Source organism: Acanthisitta chloris, unplaced genomic scaffold, assembly GCF_000695815.1.
Source record: "Acanthisitta chloris isolate BGI_N310 unplaced genomic scaffold, ASM69581v1 scaffold7994, whole genome shotgun sequence".
In the NCBI taxonomy this organism is placed as follows: Eukaryota; Metazoa; Chordata; class Aves; order Passeriformes; family Acanthisittidae; genus Acanthisitta; species Acanthisitta chloris.
This window is the reverse complement of record NW_008670937.1, coordinates 81,851-105,903: the sequence shown is the minus strand read 5'-3', so window position 1 is coordinate 105,903 and position 24,053 is coordinate 81,851. Positions and strand designations below refer to the sequence as shown.

General features: G+C 42.6%; 1 protein-coding gene across 1 annotated transcript in view; it reads left to right on the top strand.

Moving 5' to 3' along the window:
* The window catches only part of UNC80 (unc-80 homolog (C. elegans)), a gene marked incomplete at its 5' end in the record, with an annotated part of 127,435 nt that overhangs the window by 24,631 nt on the left and 78,751 nt on the right, over positions 1 to 24,053 (top strand). The window contains 12 exons of the mRNA XM_009073891.1: positions 1,425 to 1,570; positions 4,617 to 4,885; positions 5,517 to 5,885; positions 6,675 to 6,821; positions 8,706 to 8,853; positions 10,200 to 10,348; positions 12,716 to 12,882; positions 13,579 to 13,680; positions 15,648 to 15,856; positions 16,372 to 16,478; positions 16,974 to 17,073; positions 21,291 to 21,463. Of these exons, the coding sequence (XP_009072139.1) occupies positions 1,425 to 1,570; positions 4,617 to 4,885; positions 5,517 to 5,885; positions 6,675 to 6,821; positions 8,706 to 8,853; positions 10,200 to 10,348; positions 12,716 to 12,882; positions 13,579 to 13,680; positions 15,648 to 15,856; positions 16,372 to 16,478; positions 16,974 to 17,073; positions 21,291 to 21,463 (2,086 nt within the window). The remainder of the gene's footprint in view (positions 1 to 1,424; positions 1,571 to 4,616; positions 4,886 to 5,516; positions 5,886 to 6,674; positions 6,822 to 8,705; positions 8,854 to 10,199; positions 10,349 to 12,715; positions 12,883 to 13,578; positions 13,681 to 15,647; positions 15,857 to 16,371; positions 16,479 to 16,973; positions 17,074 to 21,290; positions 21,464 to 24,053) is intronic.

Below are 24,053 nucleotides of genomic sequence, written 5' to 3'. Positions count from 1 at the left end.
TTCCTGCTGTGAACATTCAGAGAAAAACAGAGGCTCTTTATTTCTTCACTCATCCTGTTGATGTCACCTTATGTCCTTGGCTATGTTTGCAACACCTGTTGGTAAAAGTGGCAACTGCTTACAGCAGACCTTGAATGACTTATGCTTTAGTTTACTTTTTCTCTGAAAACTACCATCTTTCCTGGAATAATAGCTACCGTGGCAACTTGTAGTGATCTCGGTACCACTTGAATACACCTTTCCTGAGTGGTAGCAAGCATTACACAACTGCAGCTAAAAATAGATTCAGAGAATGTTTTTATCCTCTTCCTTACAAGAGAAATCTCTGGAGAGGCAGCAATATGGTCATTAGGAGTATGGCAAAAAATATTCTGTTCGCAGTCTTCCTCAAGTGAATATTGGCTACAATATAAATAGGATATTGTGTCAGTGAAGTTTACACTGTCTTGATATTGCAAAGATACAGTGTTTAAATATAAAAATTGCCTCCTTCAAGCTTCTAAGTTCACTGAACAGTGTCTAGGCATTGTTTCTGTTTCACAAATTTACTCCCAATGTCATAGATTTTTATCCTGGCACCCTTTGTTAGAGATGATAGGCAGCAAAATGATCTGCCATGTCAGAGCCTTCTCATTTTCACCATCTTAGATGGCATCGTTTTGGTAAGCTCTCCACTGTAATCATGTCCCTCTCTGGGACAGAGGACAGTGGGCTTAGCAAAGTGAATCCTGAAAGATATGTATGTCTTTTGTCAGTGGTTAATATAAGAACACCTACAGATTTGTACAAGAATAACAAACTTAGTATCCAAATCTTCCTCCCCATATCTTCATTACCTCAAGAAGTTAATTAAAATTTGATCTCAGGCCCTCCAGATTCTTGTTGCGGCTTAACCTACAGCTTTTTGCTTTCTGATGTCTCAGTGAAATCATGTATTTCAGATCCAATGGTCAACAGATCCTGCCAACTTCAGAGACAGTCCCCCTCTTTCAGTAGGTTCTTTTGATTTGTATTTTATTGTATTCTTGAAGAATTTCCTTTGCCTTAGCACTTCCCATCTTAATATACCTATTTCTTTTGGACAAGAGGAGAAGAAACAAAATTCCTATAACCTGCCCCAAAGGGTAGAGTCACAGTGCTGATCTGCCTTATTTTCCTGAAGGTACTGGTGGTTAAGAATGTGGGTGTCAGCCAAATCAGTATGTGCTGAGGGGAAGAGCCTTTGCAGAGAATTCGTACATTCAGTCTTTATGTCAATGAACCCTCGTGAGAGACCACACTGTAATGTTTGGTTCTGCTTCACAGTGTTGTGGAAGTCTTTGACTTCTGCAGACTTCAATCCTTCAGTTTTTAACCTCAGCTGCTGTCTCTTGCCTCCAAGCACCTCTCGGATGAGTAAACCAATATCCGTTTCTTGTCCTCGCCCTAGGAAAGTTTACCAGGCGGGGGAGCTCCGACACAGCGACGGAGATGGAGAGCCTGAGCGCCAGGCACTCGCACTCTCATCACACTCTGGTCTCTGACCTGCCGGACCACTCCAACAGCCATGGAGAGAACACAGTCAAAGAAGGTAAGTTTAAACACATCAGGAAAGACGCTTCACTGAAATATCAGCTCCAAGAAGCTTAGGAAGTGTTGCTGTTTCCATGCATGAGTATGTGACTAATTGTTTTCTGTTTGTTATTTCCATACATCTCCTGAGCGGGTTTTGTTTTGTGTAGAAAAATGTTCCAAACCTTTCATGGTGCAGTTGTCAAAACTATTGGCAGCCATCAGCAGGGAGAAGGCAGGGTGTGGGGTTTTTTTTTGCCTTACCACAACACAGCACAAAAGTTTGGGCAGGAACTTGGTATCACTATCTTGAGTGCTTTTGTGAGGAATTTTGTCATATTTAATGCCACATTGCAGTCCATAGCTGCTTGATTGTGCTGAGAATCACAGTTGGGTTTTTATTAGTTCTCTTTGTTCCAGTCAGAATCTTGAAATTTACTCACAGTCTCTCCGAGGCCCATCTCCTCTTGGAGGCTTCTGCAGAGACAGCAATGCCAGTATGACCATGATGGGAGAGACAAGAGACAGGACTCAGGGAGGATTCCTTGTCCTCTCTCCACCTGGCTGAATACAGTGATAGGGATGGGGCAAAGGCAACAAGTTCCTGTCCAGCACAGCTGGCACGTCCCTTCTGTGACCGTCCCACCTTCCCAGGCGCATAATGTGCGTAAGGCTCTTCAAGTGAAGCCGAACAATAATGAGGACAAAGGTTCGTCTAGCATGGAGGTGTGGTTGAGGTAAAGTCAGTCCACCCTTTCTTCCATAAAGGGGAAAAAAAAGATAGATCATTGTCACAGGAGAGTCCCTTCTGAAGAAAGAGTGCAGACCAGACCCATTTCTTAGGGTCTGCCTCCCTAGGGGTCCAGGTTCAAGATGTGAAAAGAAAGCTTCTTATTATCCATTATTGATTTTTCAGGTAGACAGTGATGAGAGTAAAACAAGAAGTCCCAGGGCAATCAGGAGAGACTTCAGGGCTTTGGAAAGACTGGATAAGGGAAGAGTAGCACAAGTAGTGCTCTCAATCCTTCCAGTTGCTGGGAATGTTGAGGGAAGAAACAGGAAGAGCTAGCAAGATGTGAAAAGAAAGCTTCTTATTATCCATTATTGATTTTTCAGGTAGACAGTGATGAGAGTAAAACAAGAAGTCCCAGGGCAATCAGGAGAGACTTCAGGGCTTTGGAAAGACTGGATAAGGGAAGAGTAGCACAAGTAGTGCTCTCAATCCTTCCAGTTGCTGGGAATGTTGAGGGAAGAAACAGGAAGAGCTAGCAGATCAACACCTGGCTCTGAGCCTCACCAGCAGAAGACAGTGATGAGAGTAAAACAAGAAGTCCCAGGGCAATCAGGAGAGACTTCAGGGCTTTGGAAAGACTGGATAAGGGAAGAGTAGCACAAGTAGTGCTCTCAATCCTTCCAGTTGCTGGGAATGTTGAGGGAAGAAACAGGAAGAGCTAGCAGATCAACACCTGGCTCTGAGCCTGGTGTCACCAGCAGAATTTTGGGGGTTTGGTCATGGGTTAGCTTACAGGACACCAGGCCTGCTGATGACAAATTGGCTAAACCTGACCCAAAGGGGGAAAAGGATCTTTGCACAGAAGGTAGCAATGCTCACTAAAGGAGCTTTAAAATTAATGTGAAGGGGGAGATTGTTGGACTCAATGATCTTAGAGGTCTTTTTCAACCTAAAATGTGCTATATTTTTATGTAGGATTTGGATATGGATTTCTGATACCCATTTCAAAACAAACTGAGCAAAACCTTAGTGAAGCAAAAAAATAGCTGCTCTTGTATAATCATCAAGTTTGGTAGGTCAGGAACAAAATTTGCTAATGCCATATTTATTGTTACCTTCACCATACAAATTTCAGTGAATGCCATTAAAATGTTACATTTGCCAGCAAGAAATCCTCTGATACACACAGATAATTCCTTCTCTGATCATTGACCAAATTGTTGTCTAGTTCAAGGTACTGCTGTTGGCCTTAGAGCATTTATCTTAATAAACAGTGCTAGTTCAGTGCTGGGAGGGTTGCACAGGCTGTGAGAAAATGTGGTCACCCCCCTGGCAAGCTGGTATTTGCATAATATAACCAGTACTTTGCTGAGTCATTGCTTGAAGATTCTTATTAGATGTATGCTATTTTATCAACTAGAGTACATTCAATAGCCTTAGGAAGAGGTTCTTTGTTATTCCATAGCCCTGTTGCTGTAGTGTCTGGCAGATGGCAGTCCAGTCAGCACCGTGGAACACAAAGGGTCTTTCTACACTACAGGGTGTATAAACCTACTTACAAAGCACTAACTGTGGGAAATTAATAACATTGTGGGCTGGAGTTCAGCATAAGTTGCAAAAACATGATGAAGCCTTGATTAAAAAATTGGCCTGTGTAGTCAACATGCTAAGCTGAACAATTTAAAGTGAAGCTTGGCATTATCATGAGTTCCCTTCTCTGAGCACTGTGAGCTCAGACACCACAGTGCCTTTCTCATCAGACAGCTTTGCATTTTGGAGATGGTTTAGACTGTTATGGCTACTGTTAGAAACTCACTGCTCCTTTTTCCTTGACTGGTGTGATGAAATATTTCAAATTGGTGTGACTTAAGAAGCTATTTCATGTTGGTGCTGCTGCTACCCTATCTTCACTCCTGCACCCATCTGCAGAGACCTTTCTCTTTGCCTTGCAGGGGCAGTGCTGCTTTTAAGACCCGGCACTGGACCAATACAGGGAGCAAAGCTAGCCAAATTCTAATTCCTCTTTTGGATTAGATTTAGATGGCTGAGCTCCCTGATCTACTTAACTGCCCACTTGACTGAGATCAACTTAAGCTGCCATGGAACTGTACTGCTAGAGCAAGCTTGGGGTTGTTCTAATTTACACTGGCTTAAAGGAAGAAATGAATCTATCTTTCATCCTTGTACCCATGATAGGAATTAGGAACCTGTCTTGCCTTTTGGCATTACAAGCTGTATTAAGAGCTACACCCTTTAAATAAGCTCAGTTTTGAGCTTCCATTCCATAACTCTAGAGATGGAAATTTACAGGTAGCCATTTTCCTCCTTGCAGTGCGGTCCCAGATCTCCACCATCACTGTGGCAACCTTCAACACTACCCTGGCCTCGTTCAATGTGGGCTACGCTGATTTTTTCAGTGAGCACATGAGGAAGCTTTGCAACCAGGTGCCCATCCCTGAGATGCCCCATGAGCCGCTTGCGTGTGCCAACCTCCCACGGAGCCTGACAGACTCCTGCATCAATTACAGTTGCTTGGAGGATACGGATCACATTGATGGAACCAACAACTTTGTCCACAAGAACGGCATGCTGGATCTCTCGGTAATTGGCAAGGAACGAGGAAAGCCAGGTCCCTCTTCTGTCAATATAGCTGTACCATTGAGATCAGGGGTTTGATGGGCTTTTCCTCCACCTCTTTATATGACTTCTCTCAGCAGTACATAAAGGTCAGTCAGATACATTTGTGCATATCCTAAAAGTCTCCTCTGAGATACTGCAAGTCCTGTTACTCCTTGCAAGGAGCGCATGTGCATGTGGAATGCACACGTCAAAACTTAAGTAGTACTATGAATGGCTGTGTTCCTGGGGCATGCACTAAATTCCCTATAAAGTAGTATAAGACTGAGTAGCACCTTTCTTCTAATGGCACCTTAAAACTCACCTGTTCTGCTTTCCCCTTTATGACTTGACAGCTCCTGGTGCACTGAAGAAGTGTTCTCAGGCTCGCAGATGTCATCTCATGGTTTCCTTTTCTGCCTGACTGTGCCCAGCCTGTGGTTTGTCTTACACCTAGATTGTAGGCTCTTGGGAATTAGGTTGTGTCCCCTTCATTCAGAGTTAGTGCTGTGCCTGCTATAATGACTCTCTGGTCTGTGACTAGAATTTCCAGGCACTAAACTGTACTAGGAGGGAAAGTAAATCTGACTTTAAATATGATGTTGGAATCTCACAGGTGGTCCTGAAAGCTGTTTACTTGGTCCTGAATCATGACATCAGTTCCCGGATTTGTGATGTGGCACTGAACATAGTGGAGTGCTTACTGCAGCTTGGTGTGGTGCCCTGTGTAGAGAAGGTTCGAAGGAAGAGTGAGAACAAAGAAAATGAAGCCCCAGAAAAGAGGCCAAGTGAAGGATCCTTCCAGTTCAAAGGAGCTGCTGCTGCTGGTTCAACTTGTGGATTTGTGGTGCCTCCAGTTACTGGAGCTGGAGATGGAGGAGAAGAAGGAGGTGGTGGAAGTGGTGGAGGAGGAGGAGGTGGAAGTGACGGAGGTGGTGGAGGAGGAGGAGGGCCATATGAGAAGAATGACAAAAAGCAAGAAAAGGTTTGTCTTGCTTCCCTTTATAAGATTCATGAATGTACTGTAAGGTCTGTTAAGATTGAGTATGCATGTGTATGCAACTGCCCTTCAGTTTTCCCTCTTTTTTTTTTCTTGCAACACAATGACAAATTAGTTTGTTTTGCTCTGGCATGCACTTGGGGTTCCACTGAAGAAACATGTTTGGGAATTCAAGCACTGTAACTGCTCCAGAGAAGCAGCTGCCAAAAGCAGAATTTTTGAGCATTGCATGGATATTTTCAATATCAAAGTGTCTGAAGCCCTCAATCACAATGATTTTTTCCAGGTTTATTATTCATAACTTCTAAGGGGAAACAGAATCCAGTGTGTGAGCACAATTTCTTTTCTTTGACAGCCAGAAATCATGAATTTTTCAGTATTGCTATGAGAATTGGCCAAGAGATGTTGCTAGCCTCCAAAGTTGCAATTCATAGTAGCATAATGCCTAAGACATTTTTAAAAGATGCTTGTTTTTCTACTTAAGCAAGCCAGCTCTTTGGTTTCCAGGCAGAAGGTTTTGAAGTAAGTGCTGAATGGTATTCACAGCAGCATGTAGGGATTCTACATTTATAGCATAACTTTTTGATGGGGAGCTGAAAGGGAGGGGGCTGGTCCCTGAATTTGAAAAATTATTTGAAGTAAACATTTCAAGAATAACAGCTCAGTAACGGAGTATCTGAGAGGAGAAATGGACAGCAACTTGTCAAAAGTAAAATGCTAACAAAATGCCAGTTATGCCAGGATTTCACAACATCTTTCCTCTGTGACCCTCAGGATGAAGGTCCATCTGTCAGCACCCATAGGCTGGCACTCACAATGCTGATTAAAATTGTGAAATCCTTGGGTTGTGCCTATGGTTGTGGAGAAGGACATCGAGGGCTCTCTGGAGATCGCCTGAGACACCAGGTATTCCGAGAGAATGTAAGAGAATTAAAGCTCATTAAAGTGTCCCCCCTTGTACTTTTGACATCAGCTGCTGAGATTGCTGTTTGCCCCCTCTGTAGCTTTCTCTGCGTTGGAAGTAAATGTGTTGCTCTTTGCTCCAGCTCACAGACTGTGTTGCAGCCCAGCCGTAGTAGATTTTCAGCTATCATGTTACCTTCCAGCACCTGGGGCTTGCTAAGAGCACACCTGAGGTCCAGGGTGCTTCTGACCACCCCAGTGGATGGGTTGGGACAAATACATGGGAGCAAATGCCCTGTGTGAGCTGGTGTAAGTAATTTTTCACATGATGGTACCCCAACAGAGTATGCTGTTTACAAGACGTGCAGCTATCTTGGGTTGGATATCTAAATCCAGAAGTCTAAGGTGTAGGTATGTCCACCTTTCCTACTGGTGATTATGACTGGTTGCTGCTGGGCTGCTCCATCAGCTCCTGATAGTTGGAATGTACTGTACTTGTAGGTATGTTAGTGTGCTGCAAGGATGTAAAGGACTTACTCATGCCCTATTGAAGGGCCAAGTGGATCATCTCTGTTGATCCTTACTTTTTTGGTTCTGCCCAAGTTGAAGCAGTGGAAAGTGCCCAGGATATAGCCTAGACATCAGATTTCATCCAGAAGAGTTTGACTCCCTGAGATCAGTTCAATGCCCTGTCAAATGGGAGCCTTTCCAGCACATGCCTCCACCTCACCCTGAGTGCTTGCATTTTTCATGACTGTAATGAGAATTTACTAATCTCATAGTATAGGTGGAACCAGATGCTTCTTCATGGCTTTGTTTAGCCTGAACCATGCCAACAGAGCTATAATTTAGTTCTGGGATCTGAGCTAGATGGCTCAGAGATGGACTGGCTGCTCTGTATCCTTGCAGTGTTCTTCTGTTAGCTAGACTTCCAGGTACTGAGGAGACTGCAACAGTGATATTAGTTCTGGGCACAATGGGACAAAGTGGAATAAGAGAGTCCCAGTGGTAACAGTAGAAAGATTCTGCACAGAGCACTGGTTGAACATTCATCACAACGTCAGTTAGGTTTTGGTGTTGGAGCTGAGCCAGCAAAGCATTTAGGCCTATGCATAACACTAAGCATAAATGAATAGGTCTCTTGGAGCCAAGGTTTTTATCAAACCCATTGAACTGAGGTATTTATGGGAAGAGATTTTCCTACACGCCTAAGTCTGCTGCGTTTTCTGTGCATTTGTCTGGCCAAACTGCTTTGCATGCACCATTTGTGTTGACTGCATGGACAATTACATGTCTGAGTTTACTGGAAAGTTAAGCACCCTGTTGTAGGTAGCAGGACTGTTCATGTTGGAGTTGATATTTTACATTCTCGTAACTCCAGCCTGCATGGGGGTCTAGTAGGATGAATAGTTTTGTGATAAGAAGTTGACAATTAATAGCTTTTAAATAAAAAGTTAGTGTTTTGCATGATTTTAATTGGTCTCTGGGTATAGGTGCCTCAACTGGGTTGGGTCTGAGCCAGAGGCTGAAAACTGTAAGGCTAAGGCTAGAATCCTGAGGCTAAGAACCTGTTCCACCAAGGCACTGAGCCTTGGTAGAGGTGTTCTATTCCTACTTCATTCACATCCAGGGAGATTTTACTTTGGGGCTGGGGAGAGGAAGAGAAGGCTTGAGACATGGCAATGACTTCACCCACCATCTCCAAACAGCAGCACCCATCCTGGTGCACTATCTCCTTGTGCTGAATTTCTCGTTGACAAGAGGTCAACCTGTCTTGTTACAGGACCCTTCAGAGATAGCACAGCAGAGCACTGGCTAACCAATAGCAAAATTACCCTGTTCCTGCTAGCAACACTTGAACATGTACTCTGATGTGATGTGATTTGATGGATATCATTGCAGGCTCAGAACTGCCTCACCAAGCTGTACAAACTGGATAAGATGCAATTCCGGCAGACCATGAGGGATTATGTGAACAGGGATTCTCTCAATAACGTGGTGGATTTCCTCCATGCTTTACTGGGATTCTGCATGGAGCCAGTCACTGACAGTAAGTATAACTGGCATGAGAAACTCTCACTGGATTATTCCTAATCTACGTCATCAGAAAGAAGCCATGCCCTTTTCCTTCAAAAGTAAAAGAACTGTGAGTTGCTATCCTCAGAAAATAGCCACTGTGAGTCAGGAGAGTTGGACCTCTTTGGATCCAACCACCCAGTGATCTTGCCTAGAGGTCTTGTAGCACCTAGGACACCTGAAATTGAAGGCCTCCCTTTTTGATTCATCCTACCTGTTGTTCATGACTCTTCACAGAAAATACTTTCATTCAACAATGCCTCAGGCAGGAAGTTTTCTGTTTCATGACATGACTAGGCACCAGCTGGAATGACCTGTTTAATCCAGGGTTTATTCTGAATGGAGGTATAACTGCATTAAAACCCCCTGTGGTACCTCCAATAAGGCAGTAAACAGCAAGAACAGTTTGAATGAACTAGAGCATGAACACACAGATGCACATGCCTGCACTTATGAGTGTGTGTGCATGTGTGTATATTGGGGGGTTTGAGGTTTCTTTTAAAGTAGGCAAATTATTCCAGGTACTATTAGAACAACCAGACATTTATGCTTGTTCATTGTACACATCAACAGTTAACAATGACTGTTTACAGAGTAGGAATAGCTCCTCTGAAGCACTCAGGGAGTCTGACTAGTTTATTACCCTGCCTCTGATCCCAGGAATTTCAGAGAAGGCATCAAAGAATATAATATAGCCAGCTTTTGTGAAGACGATGCCCATAGGAACTTTCCCTGAGTATTCATTAGTTATTGACTGGCTCATGCTTTGAAGCTTGGCAGCTCATGTGGCTCTTGAAAGTCTTTCCTCTCATCTCATGAAATTGGGATGTTTCTTGTAATTCCTGTAAATGTGCAATTCTTTTTTGGCTCTTTCTGAGAGCTTGGTCTCCTTGTGCACCTTGCAAGAACAGCATTCCTGTAGTTCAGAAGATTTTAATTTCATGGGTGTTATCACTTTGCAGCTTAATCAAACATCTCTTGACCTTTGGAACAGTAACTAGAAAAGCTGGAGGTATTGTTCAAATTTCATGCCTTACACTGTACATCTCTAAATGAGAGATGTGGATAAAAGGAGGCCAGACTCATCCTGATCTTTTCAATCCTTTTTCATAGTACAACTGTTTCTGGGAAGATTTGATCCTTGTAATTTGTTTTACCCTTCCCTTCTGCTTTATTTCTGTGGGGTAGGATTGCAAGAATTGAACATAGGCTATTAGGTGGGGATGTGCCCTTGTCTCATGTATCATAATCACTTTACATATGTCTTTAAGCCATCTGTTTTAAACCATTCCTAACAGTATTTATACTTGAATTTCACAGACAAGGCTGGATTTGGGAATAACTTCACCACAGTGGACAACAAGTCTACAGCCCAGAATGTGGAAGGTATTATTGTGAGTGCCATGTTCAAGTCACTGATCACTCGCTGTGCTTCCACTACACATGAGCTCCACAGCCCAGAAAACCTGGTAAGCACTAGATTTCATGTTAACAAAGTTGCTTGTTCACTTGGCTGTCACCAGTGAGACTTTACAGTGAAGAGTTAGTTCAGTTTAGCCAAATCCACTGAGTTGCAAGCTATGCAGTCGCAGTTGGAAAATCACATAGGTGTGATGCCCTCCTCGCATGCCTGTCTTGGAACCTGGGGACTTAGCCAGGATAAAAATTGTGCAGTGTGAATTACTGTTTCCTGTTAGTTGAAGCAGCTTCTGTGTTGTTCCAAATGGATTAGTAGCATAGTCTTGAGTAAGGGATAAATGAACAAGGAGGGCAATGGCATCCTAGTTTGTATCAGAAATAGTGTGGCCAGCAGGACCAGGGCAGTGATTCTTTCCCCTGTGCTGGGCACTGGTGATGCATCTCAAATCTTGGGGTCAGTTTTGGACCACTCACTAAAGAAGGGCCTAGAGTATGTCCAGAAAAGGGCAACAAAGCTGGGGAAGGCCCTGGAGCACAAGTCTTATGAAGAGCAGCTAAGGAAACTGGAATTGTTTAGTTTGGATTAATGGAGACTCAGGGGAGACCTTATCACTCTCTACAGCTACCTGAAAGGAGGTTGTAGCAAGGTAGATGTTGGTCTCTTGTGATGGGACAAGAGAAAATGGCCTCCAGTTGCTCTAGTGAAGGTTTAGATTAGATATTAGGAAAAATGTCTTCACTGAAAGGGTAGTCAGGCATTGGAACAGACTGCCCATGGAAGTGGTGGAATCACCATCCCTGAAGGGATTTAAAATACATGTGGATCAGGCACTTGGGGACATGGTTTAGTGGTTAGCTTGGCAGTGCTGGGGGAACAGTTTGACTCAATGATCTTAGAGGTCATTCTCAACTTCAACAATTCTATGATTTGAAGGCCACAGCCAGCATAAATCAACTTTCAGCAAAGTTAAAGCCAGTTCACTTAGTTAAGGACATGGCTGAACAACAGTTGGTAGATCTTCCCAAGGTTTAGATAAACATTCTATTTCCCAAACATCTGGAGGAAAGTAAGGTGCTGCTGGTTGCTGCTTATGTGCTGTCACCCCAGAGCAGTCAGTAGAATGGATGCAACTGCTGCAGAATCTAGAAGCTAGTCTTAAACCACCTCCTATATTATCAGAAATTAGGATTTTTCATGGAAGCAACCAAGAAGCATTCTTGTACACCATCCTTACAGCAGAGATGTGGAGGCACTGAAGTCCAGCTAAAGGGGCAGTAATGCTCTGTGAGGGGAAGGGAAAGGGAGAAGGAAAAAACACAGTAACATCTTAAACCAGCAGCATAGTCTGTCCTCATGTTCTTATGGATACTTTTCCTTTGGAATGTTTCTCAGCAGAGATTAGGTGGTGGGGTGCAGAAAAACATGCCCCATTATTGGATCTGGATTAGAAGCACCAAGTGTAAATTTTCCTTATAAATTGCATGTCTCTCTGGACCCTGTTTTTATCTAGTGTTTAAGGTGAAACTTATCTCTAAGGGCAGCATGATCAATCATGCCTGTAAGGAGAACACAGCGTGCAGAGCATGTGAGCAGATTTCTTCTGGTTGTGTCACTCTTTAAAGTCAATCCTGTGTTCAATATCTTATGGAAAAAAATAGCCTTAACCAATACATAGATCCAATTAGTTGTTTGTTGGTATTTTGGTGGGTTTTTTTTTTTTTTGTTGTTGAAAGCTGGCTGTTCAGGTCCTCGCTAGGAATATTCAGAGTAATCCAAGGTCTTTCAGGAAAGCTCACAGATCAACAATCAGATCCCTTAAAACTGTTCCCTTCGTCCCCTTGCCCTCAGGTATAGAGGTGATTTGTACATCACAGCTGTGTATGAGTGTTCAGAACTAAATAGAACCTTGAGTGTAGGAGTAGGCTGAGGAATGAGTGAGTCATTCCTCTCTATTCCTATGATGTGAAGCTCTAAAATAATGAAAAGTCCCAAGACACCCACCAGTTTTGAAACAAAACATGCAATTTTTTTCACTCTACTTCCCCCCACACCTTAGATTTTTAATGCCTTTTAAGTTTATGGGCTACATGAATGGGATAAAATAGGCTTTAAGTCATCTTTGCAACTCCCTCATCTTGCAGCTGTTTAGCCTCTGATATGTCTCCATCTGCTCTAATCCATTGCTGACCATGTTCCATAATAATAATAATAATAATGCTCCTCATTGTCTGCTTCTTCTGAGTGTACTAAATGAGTTTCCAGCCAAAAAAACAAACCCTGTGCCTGGAGAATATATCACACATCAGCAAGAGGAAGTCAAGACCTCCTGAAGTACCTTAAAAAAGTACTGATTCTCACTGCTTCTTCATTAACTGCAGACTGAATTCTTTCTTTTTCATGATGTCTTGCTACTCAGGGCTTGTACTGTGACATTCGACAGCTTGTCCAGTTTATCAAGGAGGCTCATGGGAATGTATTTCGGAGAGTGGCACTCAGTGCCCTCTTGGACAGTGCTGAAAAGTTAATACCAGGGAAAAAAACAGAGGAAACAGAGCAGGAGCCAAAACCTTCTGGGAGCAAAAGGTAGGTGGCTAGAAGGGAGAAGGCAAATGACTGACTTGCCTTATGCTGTATGACTACCTGTGCTGAACACAAATGTAGGAAGTCCAAGGGCTTATGTGTTTTGTCTTGATGGCCTATGTCAGTTCTTGATGTACAGACTTGTGCTGTGGCAGCAGCCTCTGTTAAAATTTAATGAGTGGAGACAGTAGTAGGTTTGGAGCAAAAAGTGTTGGAATTCTCATACAAGAGGCCTAAGAGAACTGTGCAGTGGAAGCACTGGGAGAAGGAAAGGTTCAGAGAACGAAGAAGCATAGTGTCAGTCCCAAAATACTGTGTGGGTAGTTTCTAATGTGCATCACATCCTTTGTGTTGTTTATCTGATAGGTAAACCCTGGTATGCAAAACAAGTCCCAGAAGAAACCTAATCCTGACATGCTCCTTTATCAAAAAGAAATTTCCTCTGGTGCTTTGAGGCTTGTCATACAAAAATAATGGAAAGAAAGTTGAAAACCTCCTAAAAACCTTGGCTTTGCTTCTAAGAGCTGATGCGTTTTTCAGGAATGATGTATATAGAGGCAGTAAGTTTTTTAAGAGAGGGTGCATCTCCAAAGCTGCTCTTCTGATCAGCAGTGCTGGTTTCCATGTCATGCAGCTTTGTGATGACCATGAGATGGGCCATCCATTGACTTTGGCTGATGTTTTATCTTGTCTGTATAGATCTGAGGTGGGAAGTGTCATCATTGACAAAGGCCAGGCCTCAGCTGCCCCTGATGAATGCCGGAGTTATGTCTCAAGCCGCCCAATGCAAACTCCAGAACAGTAAGTAAATATTGGATTTTTCCATGGATTATTGCCAGCAGCTTCCTTCTGGGGTCAGTACAAATGGGCAGGACAGCAAAGACTTACCTGTTTGGATTGTACAACAAACAGTTGAGTGTCTCCACAGGAGCTGCTACTAAACATCCAGGTAACACCTGTTTTCAATGCTGCGAACTGGACCCACCCTGGTTTTGATGAGGAAACACCAGAGATTTTCAAATGACAGTGCAGTAAATTTGTCAGTATTGTATACTACCATAGCAGTGAACAGAATGTGAATTCCTCAGAGGTGTCACTACAGCTGTTCTGCATGCTTTGTTTGTACTTCTGGGGGATGATTCTATTAATTTTCAGTTTCAAAGTTGTTGCTAAGGATCATTAATGCTTCAGAGAGAGCCAGCCCATTCCTGACCTGCCTTGGGCATGTAGTCTCCAAAGACTGCTGCAGTTCCCTTATCAGCACAGGTGCTCTACCAGTTTTCTTTGAGTGAATCAACCTGTTAGGCATTATAGAATCACAGAACATCCTGAATTGGAAGGGATCGGCAAGGATTATCAAAATCCAGCTCCTGGCCCTGTGCAGAACTACCCCAGGGATCACACCATGTGTCTAAGAGTACTGTCCATGCACTTCTTGAGCTCTGGTAGGCTTGGGGACGTGAACACTTCCCTGGGGAGCCAGTTCCAGTGCACAACCACCCTATGGGTGGTTACTTCCCTAATATCTAACCTGAAGCTTCCCTGACACAGCTTCTTACCATTCCCCTGTGTCCTGTCACTGGTCACCAGAGAGAAGAGTTCAGTGCCTGCCCCTCTGCTTCCCCTCATGAGAAAGTTGCAGACCACAGTGAGGTCTCTCCTCAGTCTCCTCTTCTCCAGGCTGAACAAACCAAGTGACCTCAGCCACTCTTCATATGGCTTCCCCTCTGGACCCTTCACTATCTTTGTGTCACTCCTTTGGATACTCTCTAGAAGCTTTATCTCGTCTTTATATTGTGGGGCCCAAACCTGCACACAGTACTGAAAATGAGGCTGCACCAGTGCAGAGCAGAGCAGGACAATGACCTCTCTCAACTGGCTGGCAATACTTTGCCTGAAGTAACCAGAACACAGTTGGCCCTCCTGGCTGCCAGGGCACACTACTGACTAAACAGCATTGCACTGCTGCAGTCTCTTATGTCCAATGAATTCTGCTGTTTAAAATTGAAGTAAATTTAAACAATGCCCTTAAGAATTTTAAAAAATTTTATAAATGGCCAGTGGTCCCCAAGTAACTTTGGACAAGTCATTTAACTTCTTCTGAATATGTGTCTGCCTTGTTAAAGTGCTTTGAGATGCACCACACAAAGACACTGCTTGCACAAGGGCCCAGAGCAGTACATCATGTATTCTCCTGCATTAACTGAGCCTGCAAAGTCTTCCTCTTGCTGAGACAGCAGGGGTAACACAAAGCCCTTTACTGCTCTGCAGAATTGTAGCAAGCTGATCTGCTCTGAGCCCTGCCATAGCCATGGGAGATCTCAAGAGTATAGTAGAATACACTGTCCCCATTCCAACATTTAATGAGAACTGTGACTCCAGCAGGTTCACAAATGGCTGTTGTGATGTCCTAAAGCTCTCTGGTATAAATGCTTGTAGAAAGTACCAGTGTGGTCTTATCAGTATAGGTCATTTTGGCCTAGAGAAGATGATTTGTTTTTCATGTGTAGAAACTAAAAATTGGAATGATCTGTTCAGTGGACAAGCTCCTCAGGGTAGGAAAGATGGTTATTTTGTGCCTTGAACGATGTTGAGCGCATTGTCAAACTTGATTATGTCCCACTGAGAAGAGTATGTTTGGAATTCAAAATGAAACAACCTCAAGGAAGAGAGAGGTTAGGAGGGGACTGTGGGAGGGAGGCCTCATTCCCCTGAGCATCCAAACTTCACTGAAATGCAGTTCATGCTCTGCATCCCTTTTCTTCCAGTGATGAGCAAAGCCAAGGGGCCAATCTGGGACGCAAGGACTTCTGGCGAAAGATGTTTAAGTCACAAAGTGCAGCAAGTGATACCAGTAGTCAGTCTGATCAGGACACATCTGAGTGCACCACTGCTCACTCTGGAACCACCACAGACAGGCGCTCCCGCTCCCGTTCCCGACGAATCTCCCTTCGAAAGAAACTCAAACTCCCCATAGGTAAATGTATGTCTCTTCCTTTTCTATATACATATTGCATGTACAGAGAAACACAGATAGGTATATCTGTCTTAAGAAATGTTCCAACACAGTTCCTCATTGTCCAAGTACATTGTATATTCTCCCAAGAGAAGCTGGGAAATACTGCTTTCTCCGTTTTACAGATGGGCAGCTGAGGCAAAGGGAATTGTAAGCAGTTTGCTAAAGGTAACAGGAGTTATCTGTGTCAAAATAGACTACTGAATCTGTGTCCCCAAAGTAGTCTCATAGGCATTGTTCCTCTCTGTAGAAGAGGTATATTCCAAATAGCATTTGATAGACAACCTTCACAAGTCCCAAGACCTGGCCTTGCATGGTAGTTAATATATGTAAAATGAAAAGGTTGCCTTCCTGTTTCTTCCTGGTTTTCCATTCCCTAGCATGGTCACTTTGGAGAAAGATGCTGCAATGGCTAGTAAATAAGTTCTGCTTGGAAGCATTTTCAGATTTGTCCTGAGTGGTTTATTCTGCAACAGGGAACTGGCTGAAGCGCTCCTCCCTCTCTGGTCTGGCTGATGGAGTGGAAGATCTCCTAGATATCAGTTCTGTCGACCGTCTCTCTTTCATCAGGCAGAGTTCCAAGGTAAATGTGTCAGGCTGGATTGCAGAGCGCTTGGAAGGGCAGGATCTGGCTGGTTTCAGCTGTTCAAGGAAACATTCTATTCAACATGAACATTGCAGAGAATGAGACTCAGAGAAATCTCTAAAGTAGAGCCATGGGAATTTGAGACTGGGCTTTTGTGGCTCATGGTAAAGGTGAGATTAAGCATACAGTGTCCTGGTCAGTCTGCCTTGGTTCACTGAGAGGGAAATGCAGGCTCTGTCAACACAGTTAAGGTTTAATTGTTGGTCACACTTCTCCTTCCTTCTTTGTGCTTTTATAACCTCTTGCAAAAGATCAAACCTTTAAGCAGAAAACTTAAATGATGAAGTGCTTCAGCGTATGTAAATCTGTGCTAACCAACTCGTGTTGCTATGGTGATTCTTACAGCCCTTCCATAGATGCTTTATGTCTAACCAAGGAGACCAAGAGCTCTTGGTGTGGCACAGCCTGACTAACCCCTCTGTCTCTGCACAGGTGAAGTTTACCAGTGCAGTGAAGCTGTCAGAAGGAGGTGGGCCAGGAGGAGGCCTGGACAACGGCCGAGATGAAGAGGAGAATTTCTTCAAGCGTCTTGGTAAATGGCGCACCTGCCGAAGACACCCATCCAAGCTTCATCACACAGAAGAAAAAGATGGTTAGAAATCAGGGTTCTCGTCTCCTTTTTTCTTTCTTTTTATCTTTTCTTTTTTTTAAATATCTTTCTTTCTGCATTTTACCCCTTCCCTTTTTTCCTGCTTTCTCCATAGTTTTTGTATCCATTCTAGCCTCTCCCAACTTTTTAGTCTTTGTAACTGTTTTCTTTCCCTTCCTTCTTTCTTTTATTTTGATTTAGAAAACAGCTCTAGTAAAGTAAATTTTTTTAAAAATTCAAGACTATCCAAATAAATTATGCAATGCAACATTTGGTCTTTTTAAATCAAATTAAATTTGATCATCCACTCAAAAAATTAATGCTTGCTTCAAAGCACTTATTCAGTTCAAAATTAGGTGTGTAAATCTTTTGTGGCCTAATACAACAATGGGTGTTCCATCAGGTTTTTTGTTTGGTTTGGTTTTTTTTTCTCCAATTTGTGACTATTTGAAGTTTTAGCAAAGATCAGCACAGAAATGGAAAACCCTGCACAAACCTTGTTATAATTATCTCTTTTCTTCTGTGTTTGCATGTCTAGTGTCTGCATACCATTCGTTAGGGATGCTGTCCCTTTTTCTTAGCACGCAACATAATAACAACACTCCTTTTCCTTTCCACAAAAGTATATTTAATTGCAATGTATTTTCAAAATCAGCCATGTTTGAAAAAGTGCCTTTATGAATAATACAAGGTCATGATATATTCTGTTTTAAAATATCATGCAGTCATTCACATGCTCATGTCCTCAGCTCAGAGCACGTCCTTGTTGTCAGGGAGACAACCTTGTATCTTGAAGTTCTGTTATGGTTTTTTTTAAGACAACCCAATCCAACTCCCAAAAACACACAAAAAGGAGTAAATTCTTTTTTCACCATTGTTTCTGTAGCTTTACAGTATGTTACACTCTTGGTATTATGTTTTTTAATTTGTGACATTACACTTTGACACTGCATTGTGTGTATTTCGCCATCCTCTGTCCCAGTTCTGCAGTGTAATGTGTGCAAGGCACTCTTTAGGCAAGAGATACTAAGTTACTATGAATGTATCTTGCCACTGCAAACTGGTCGTCATCTGCCACTGCAGAATGGTGGTGGTTTTCAAGTAGCCCCTAGATGAAAAGTAAAGTTCCTTTAGGAAAATGCACCTTGTTGTAGTTTATCATTCCCCACAATGGAAGGAATTGGATCCTTCATCTGCTACTTTGCGCTGAAGTAGGTGTGAAATACTTCCACCATATTTTCTCCCAGCTCTCACTGGTAACAACCAGCTGAGGGGCAGTGTGAGCTTTACAGACTGCCACAGCTGTTTCTGAAGTGCTCATGTGTGATGTGCTTCATATTTTCCTGTAGGAGATTTTTTTTTTCATTTTTCTAACACAAGGGTATTTAAAGTTTATAAGGTAAAGTGTGACAGTTAAGGCAGCTGTATCACTGTGTCCACTAGGATCTCTGGTATGAAATGAAAGCCATGTGCCATTAGCAGGAAGATTAGAGTAGTTGTACTTGCCTCAGTGTCTGTGCTTGCATGTGCACAGTAATATCCATGTGAGGCCTTTTCAGGGTGGGACAGTTTATAACCCAGTAGAACAGCAATGTTACTGAGGGCCTTCAAATTTCCAGTACTTCTGTATCTTCCATACAGATCAGCAGGTTTTGTGCTCATGGAGAAGAGAATAAAAGCCTATTGATGGTGGATGTGCATACTATTAAATCCCTCAAGGTCTGAACCTAAAGCACTAAACCTCTTTCTGCCTTCCCATTCTCATCATTCATGGTTCTATGCCATTACTTTGTTCATGCTTTTTCCATGTGGTGTTTCCTCTTGTGTTTTTGGGGTTTTTAACATAGTAGACCAAATTTAAAAGAAAATGGAGAGAGGAGAAATACATTACAGTAAAAAAATAACAAAATGTAGATTGATTTGTCACATCATTTATGAATTGTAAATCTTCATTGTGATCTATCATCTAGACCACTGGAAATTCTGTGTTGGATATGTATGTAAGCATACATATGTGTGTGTATCTGTATATGTGCATATGTATACATATATATATACACATAAATATATATACATTCATGCATTAAAATGTTTATTTTAATGATCTTTTTCACCTATACTAAGAACAAAGATATATATATACAGAAGTGAGTTACAGTATATTTACATGAGACTCTTAACGTTCCTTCAGGCACTTGCTGAAGACATTGTGAGTGACCACAGAAGCTGTCAGGGTATGCAAGGCACAACAGCTCATGCTTGCTCTGAGGGGTGAGCTCACAGCCACACAGGGAGCAACTGTGGGGACAGGAGATTGGGTATCCACTATACTCCTATGTTAGGAAATGGTTTCTGCTCTCTGGGTGAGATTTTTCTACATTAGATCAGTGTGGGCTCCTCTGCTCACAGCAAGGCTACTCCAGGATGGACATAGCAAGGGACAGTCATCATCTGCCTCTGAAGGATTCTCTTGCTTCTTCGACAAAATGCAAGGCTGGGGCTTCAAAGGGCTTTAGTGATAGTACCACTGAGCTCAGATGGACAAAGCCTCTGCTAGATCTTTATAGTGTGGGTTAGGAACATGCCTTGGGCATGTCTTTGTGTATCAGAAAGACAAGTTTCTGTCCATCTCATACAGGCACAGCCCTAACAGGGCCCTGAATCAAGAACATTTGTTTGTACCTCAGGTGAGTTAGTCTTACAACAGTCATAGCAGGAAGGCTCAGATAGCATGCTATGGGCTATAAGGAAGCAGGAGGAGCTGGAAGGAAAGAGTATTTGTGCCTGCTCATATATGTAAGTGTTCTACCTGTTCTTTCTCCTCCTTTGTTTGTTTGTTCCACTTCAATGGAGTATTTCCCGGCATAGGAACATTTTGTTTACTGGAAAACTATTTACAGCTTCACTGGAGAGAGAAAAGCCACAGAAATGGTGAAGAAGTCTCTTGAAATTAGGTGCACCTCTGTCTTCAGGGGAAGAGTGAAGATTTACATTGTTATTTCCTGTTGTGATTTTTGTTTGTGGTACTTAAGTGCTTTCCAAGTAATTCTGGGGAGTGTGATCTCAAAGGGACTTTGAGTTTCAACCATTCTTCTTTCCTGAAGAAGAAGTCACAAAGTCCTGTAGAACTGATGTTTTGCCTCTTGTCTTTCAAATCCATGTTTAAAGCCAATCTAGAATTCTCCACTTGGTGTTCTCCAGTGCTTTATCCTTTAGTATTTTGTAAATTTCCGTATTTTCAGATGTAAACAGGGAGAGTATTATGGATAAAGAGAAAAAGTCCAGAAGCTGAATGTCCTTGTTTTGACCAGCCACTTTGGCCTTGAAACTACTTCTCTGTGTCTTTCTACCATTCTCTAATTCTGGGTACTAACTGCATAATGATCTTCTGCATCCAGAAGTGTTTATTTGGATTAGTGGATTTATCATGGGAACTCCATACATGGAGTTTAAAATTGTGCTTGAAAGAAGCCCTGGACTGGGATGCCAGCTTCATTCTTCAAAGGAACTCTTATTAGGGAGCTTTCCATCTGAAAGAGTGCAAGAGACACTTCAAGGCAGAGAGGCTGGAATGATGCCGATACCAAGAAGTGGAGTCCAGTCTCCCTTTGGGTGTTCTGGTAATTGCAGAAGATGTATGCCTAAAAAAATGACAGTATTTGGTTTCCACATAGAACATCTCCAATATTACTACTGATTTTTTCTGTCATAGTAGATGATACATTACTAAATTGATATATGTGGAATAAGGTGTATGTATGCTCCACTTTGAGGTAAACTTAGAGGCAATAGAAAAGTAAGTTAGGAGATTACTCAGGAAAACCAGACAATAAGCAAGATGATCTGTATTAAAGAGGTGGGGAGAAAGGCTCACATCCTGGCTCACCTATGTTGGAGCAGATCCCACCTAAGTATGGTGGGATTGTTCTGGGCAGACATCAGTATGACCAATACCAGAATCTGATTTGCTATATTTCATAGAAGTCATTAATATTGTAAAAATTGCCCTTACCTTCAAGATAGCACATCAAGGTGAGAAAGGGATTCAGACTAAGACTGTGCTCATCAGGATTTTTGTTCCACTTCTTTTACTGGTGAGAGACTGTGTTCCCTTCTCCCTACCCCTCCCTGCATCCCCTCTGTACTCTCTACCTCTTTAGGTTGCCATAGCTTTGATGATCACTTGACCTCCAACCAAGAAGGAGGAAAATCCAGGAATGTTGTGAACCTGGGAGCAATCCGCCAAGGCATGAAGCGCTTTCAGTTTCTCCTGAACTGCTGTGAACCAGGCACTATCCCCGATGCCTCCATTCTGGCAGCAGCCCTAGATCTTGTAAGTCATTCTTTGGTCTGTTGTTACCTGCTGAGTGAGAGCATGTGCATATGTGGTGGTCTGCTGTCATTCCCTGATGCTCTTCATGCCTGCACAGAAAGCAGGTGAAGCATCACAGCAATGCCAGGTAGTGGTGCTGGTATTAGCTGGAGTTTAGCAACTGTGACTGGACAAGTTTGAAGACAAAATGGATCTTTTTTTTTATTACATGGCTCTCCATAACTAGATTATTGCCAGTGCAAAGCTTTTACTGTTGACTTCATACTTTGCTCACAGCTGTCCTGTTTCTGCTCCTAGTGTCAATCTACACAATAAGATTGAAGACTGGATAACTACTTAGAGAAGCATAGGAATTCCTCTCAGGAGTTCTGAGAGTTGTAAATACATTAGGCAACACTGAACTATTAGTCACCAAAGCCAGGCAGAGGAAAAAATTAAAATGTCAGAATGTGCAGCTTTTAAGTACAAATATTGCTAACTTTTAGGTTGAAATCACAGAAGTGATGCAATTCCGTCCCTTCTTCCTGATACCAAGTGTCTCTTCTGTATCTCCTTCCTTCTTTTCCTTGCAGCTGCTGGTTTTTGAAGTCCCTTCCATTTCTAAAGCAGTGGCCTTCAGCCTATGGTTCATGGGCCAGTGGGGCTCTGTGAGGTGCTTATGTGACAAGCACAAGAGTGTGACAAATACAGCTATGAAAAGCCAGGCAATTACTAGCAATTTCTCTGCTTGCTGCTCTTCTACTTCCTTCCATAAGTGTTTGGATGTCTGCAGACTGAAAAATATTGAAAGACACTGCTCCCAGAGCATCCACATGCTCTCTATCCCTTTACCTTCCCACTCTCCACCTCTCTCCACTTTGACTGTTATGCCACTTGTGCTCTATGCAGTTTTTTTGCTCACTGCTGGAGGTGCCAGGCTCATGACTCTCCCTTCCTCCTAGTGCTGTGCCATGAGCTGTACTACCTTGCCTACTCCATAGTTGTAGGGGTGTTATACTCTGTGCCCCACTCCTTTGTACCACCTTCTTAACCTTGTGTCCCTAGGCTGCAGATTCAAGCGTGTCTGCATTAATTGTTTTTCCCAAGTTGCTGTTGATTTCAGCCCCTATCTAGCTCTACTGTTTGGACTAGTCCCTGTACTTCCAGTATCTTCCAGTAGACAGCTGTTTTCTTCACTAGTTCCCACTCTTCCTCTTGGGATGTTGTTGTCCCTCTGGCTGGAAGCTATGGAAGCAGTGGCTGATAGAGAAGGCTGTCTCATGCTCTCACAGTCAGAAGTGGCTCCTACCAGTTAGGGTTGCAGTGAGTGCAGAAGGTGGTTTGTGGGGATAGTCACACCTGCTGGGTGTGTTGCACCCACCTTCATTCTTCAAGGCTACCAGGCTGCCACCCCATTGCAAATTCTAAACGAACACTGGGACGTAACGTGCATGGGCAGGAAGGAGCTCATTCCTGACGAGTTTGTCACCAAGATCCTTCTGAGGATGTGCTACTCTGGGTGCTAATAAATCAGGCAATAAAAGAGGGGTTGGGAAATTCTGTCCCTATTGCCTGTAAATGTCTTACTTAGTTTTTAAATTTGCCAAATGCTTAAGCTACAGACCAGCTTACTCTGTGCCCACGTATGAAGGAAGCTGGAAACTACCAGTCAAAGTGAACTGTCTGAAGGTATCAGTCTGACTTCCATGTCTGGCTTTTGCAAAATAGAATTTAACTCTCTGCTGAATCATGCAGAAGACTTTGGTATCAGAATTTCCTAAAGGTCTGCAGCTAAAGATGAAGGAAACCTTGTTCTAATTTCAGACTTGGGTGACTCCAAGTACCTGGCGTTTTGTCTTCAAAGTATTGGAGAGATATAGAAGTTAAGGAGTCACATGCAGTGCAGGTTTTAAAAGATGACAGCCTGTCATCTCACTCTGTTGCTTCATAGCAATGTATGCTGTTATGGAAAATTCCCACATTTTGTGTCAGTAGAGCACACCCAACAGAAAACTTTCTGCTTTTTTTAAACTTCTGCTTTCAGGATTTTGAAGTAATAGTTTGAATCAGGTTTGATGCAAATTAAAAGCTTCTTAAATCATTTTATCCAGCCTAGTTGCTAAGGCAACCTTTAAAAAGTGAAAGATAAACACCTCTAGTTTCAGGTCTTCCACAAACTTTTAGAGCACACTTTTTATGCAGATTTCAAAAGTTCCATTCTTATACCAATTTTGAGATGTTTGATCAGCCTGGATGTTTGTAGAGGTTTGCCACAGTGATTTAAATAAATTAGAGCAGTGAAACAAAGGCTGCATCCTTATGGAGGTAATGATTTTTGTCTATATTAAACAGAGTGTTGCCTTAGGTTTAGCACCTATGTAAGCATATTTTCCTAGAAGTCACATCCATCCTTGACTGGATTTTATAAAGCTACAGTCAGTGTATGGCTTTGCAAACATTCAGGGGCAATGGATACATTGCAGACAGTTTCACCCTTACATCCCCAGCTGAAGTCCAGACTTCACAATAATAAAATAATAAATAATAATAAATAATAAAATTGATTTTCATTTTAAGAAACTATGGAGGTTGGAAGGCAAGGAAAAGGGCA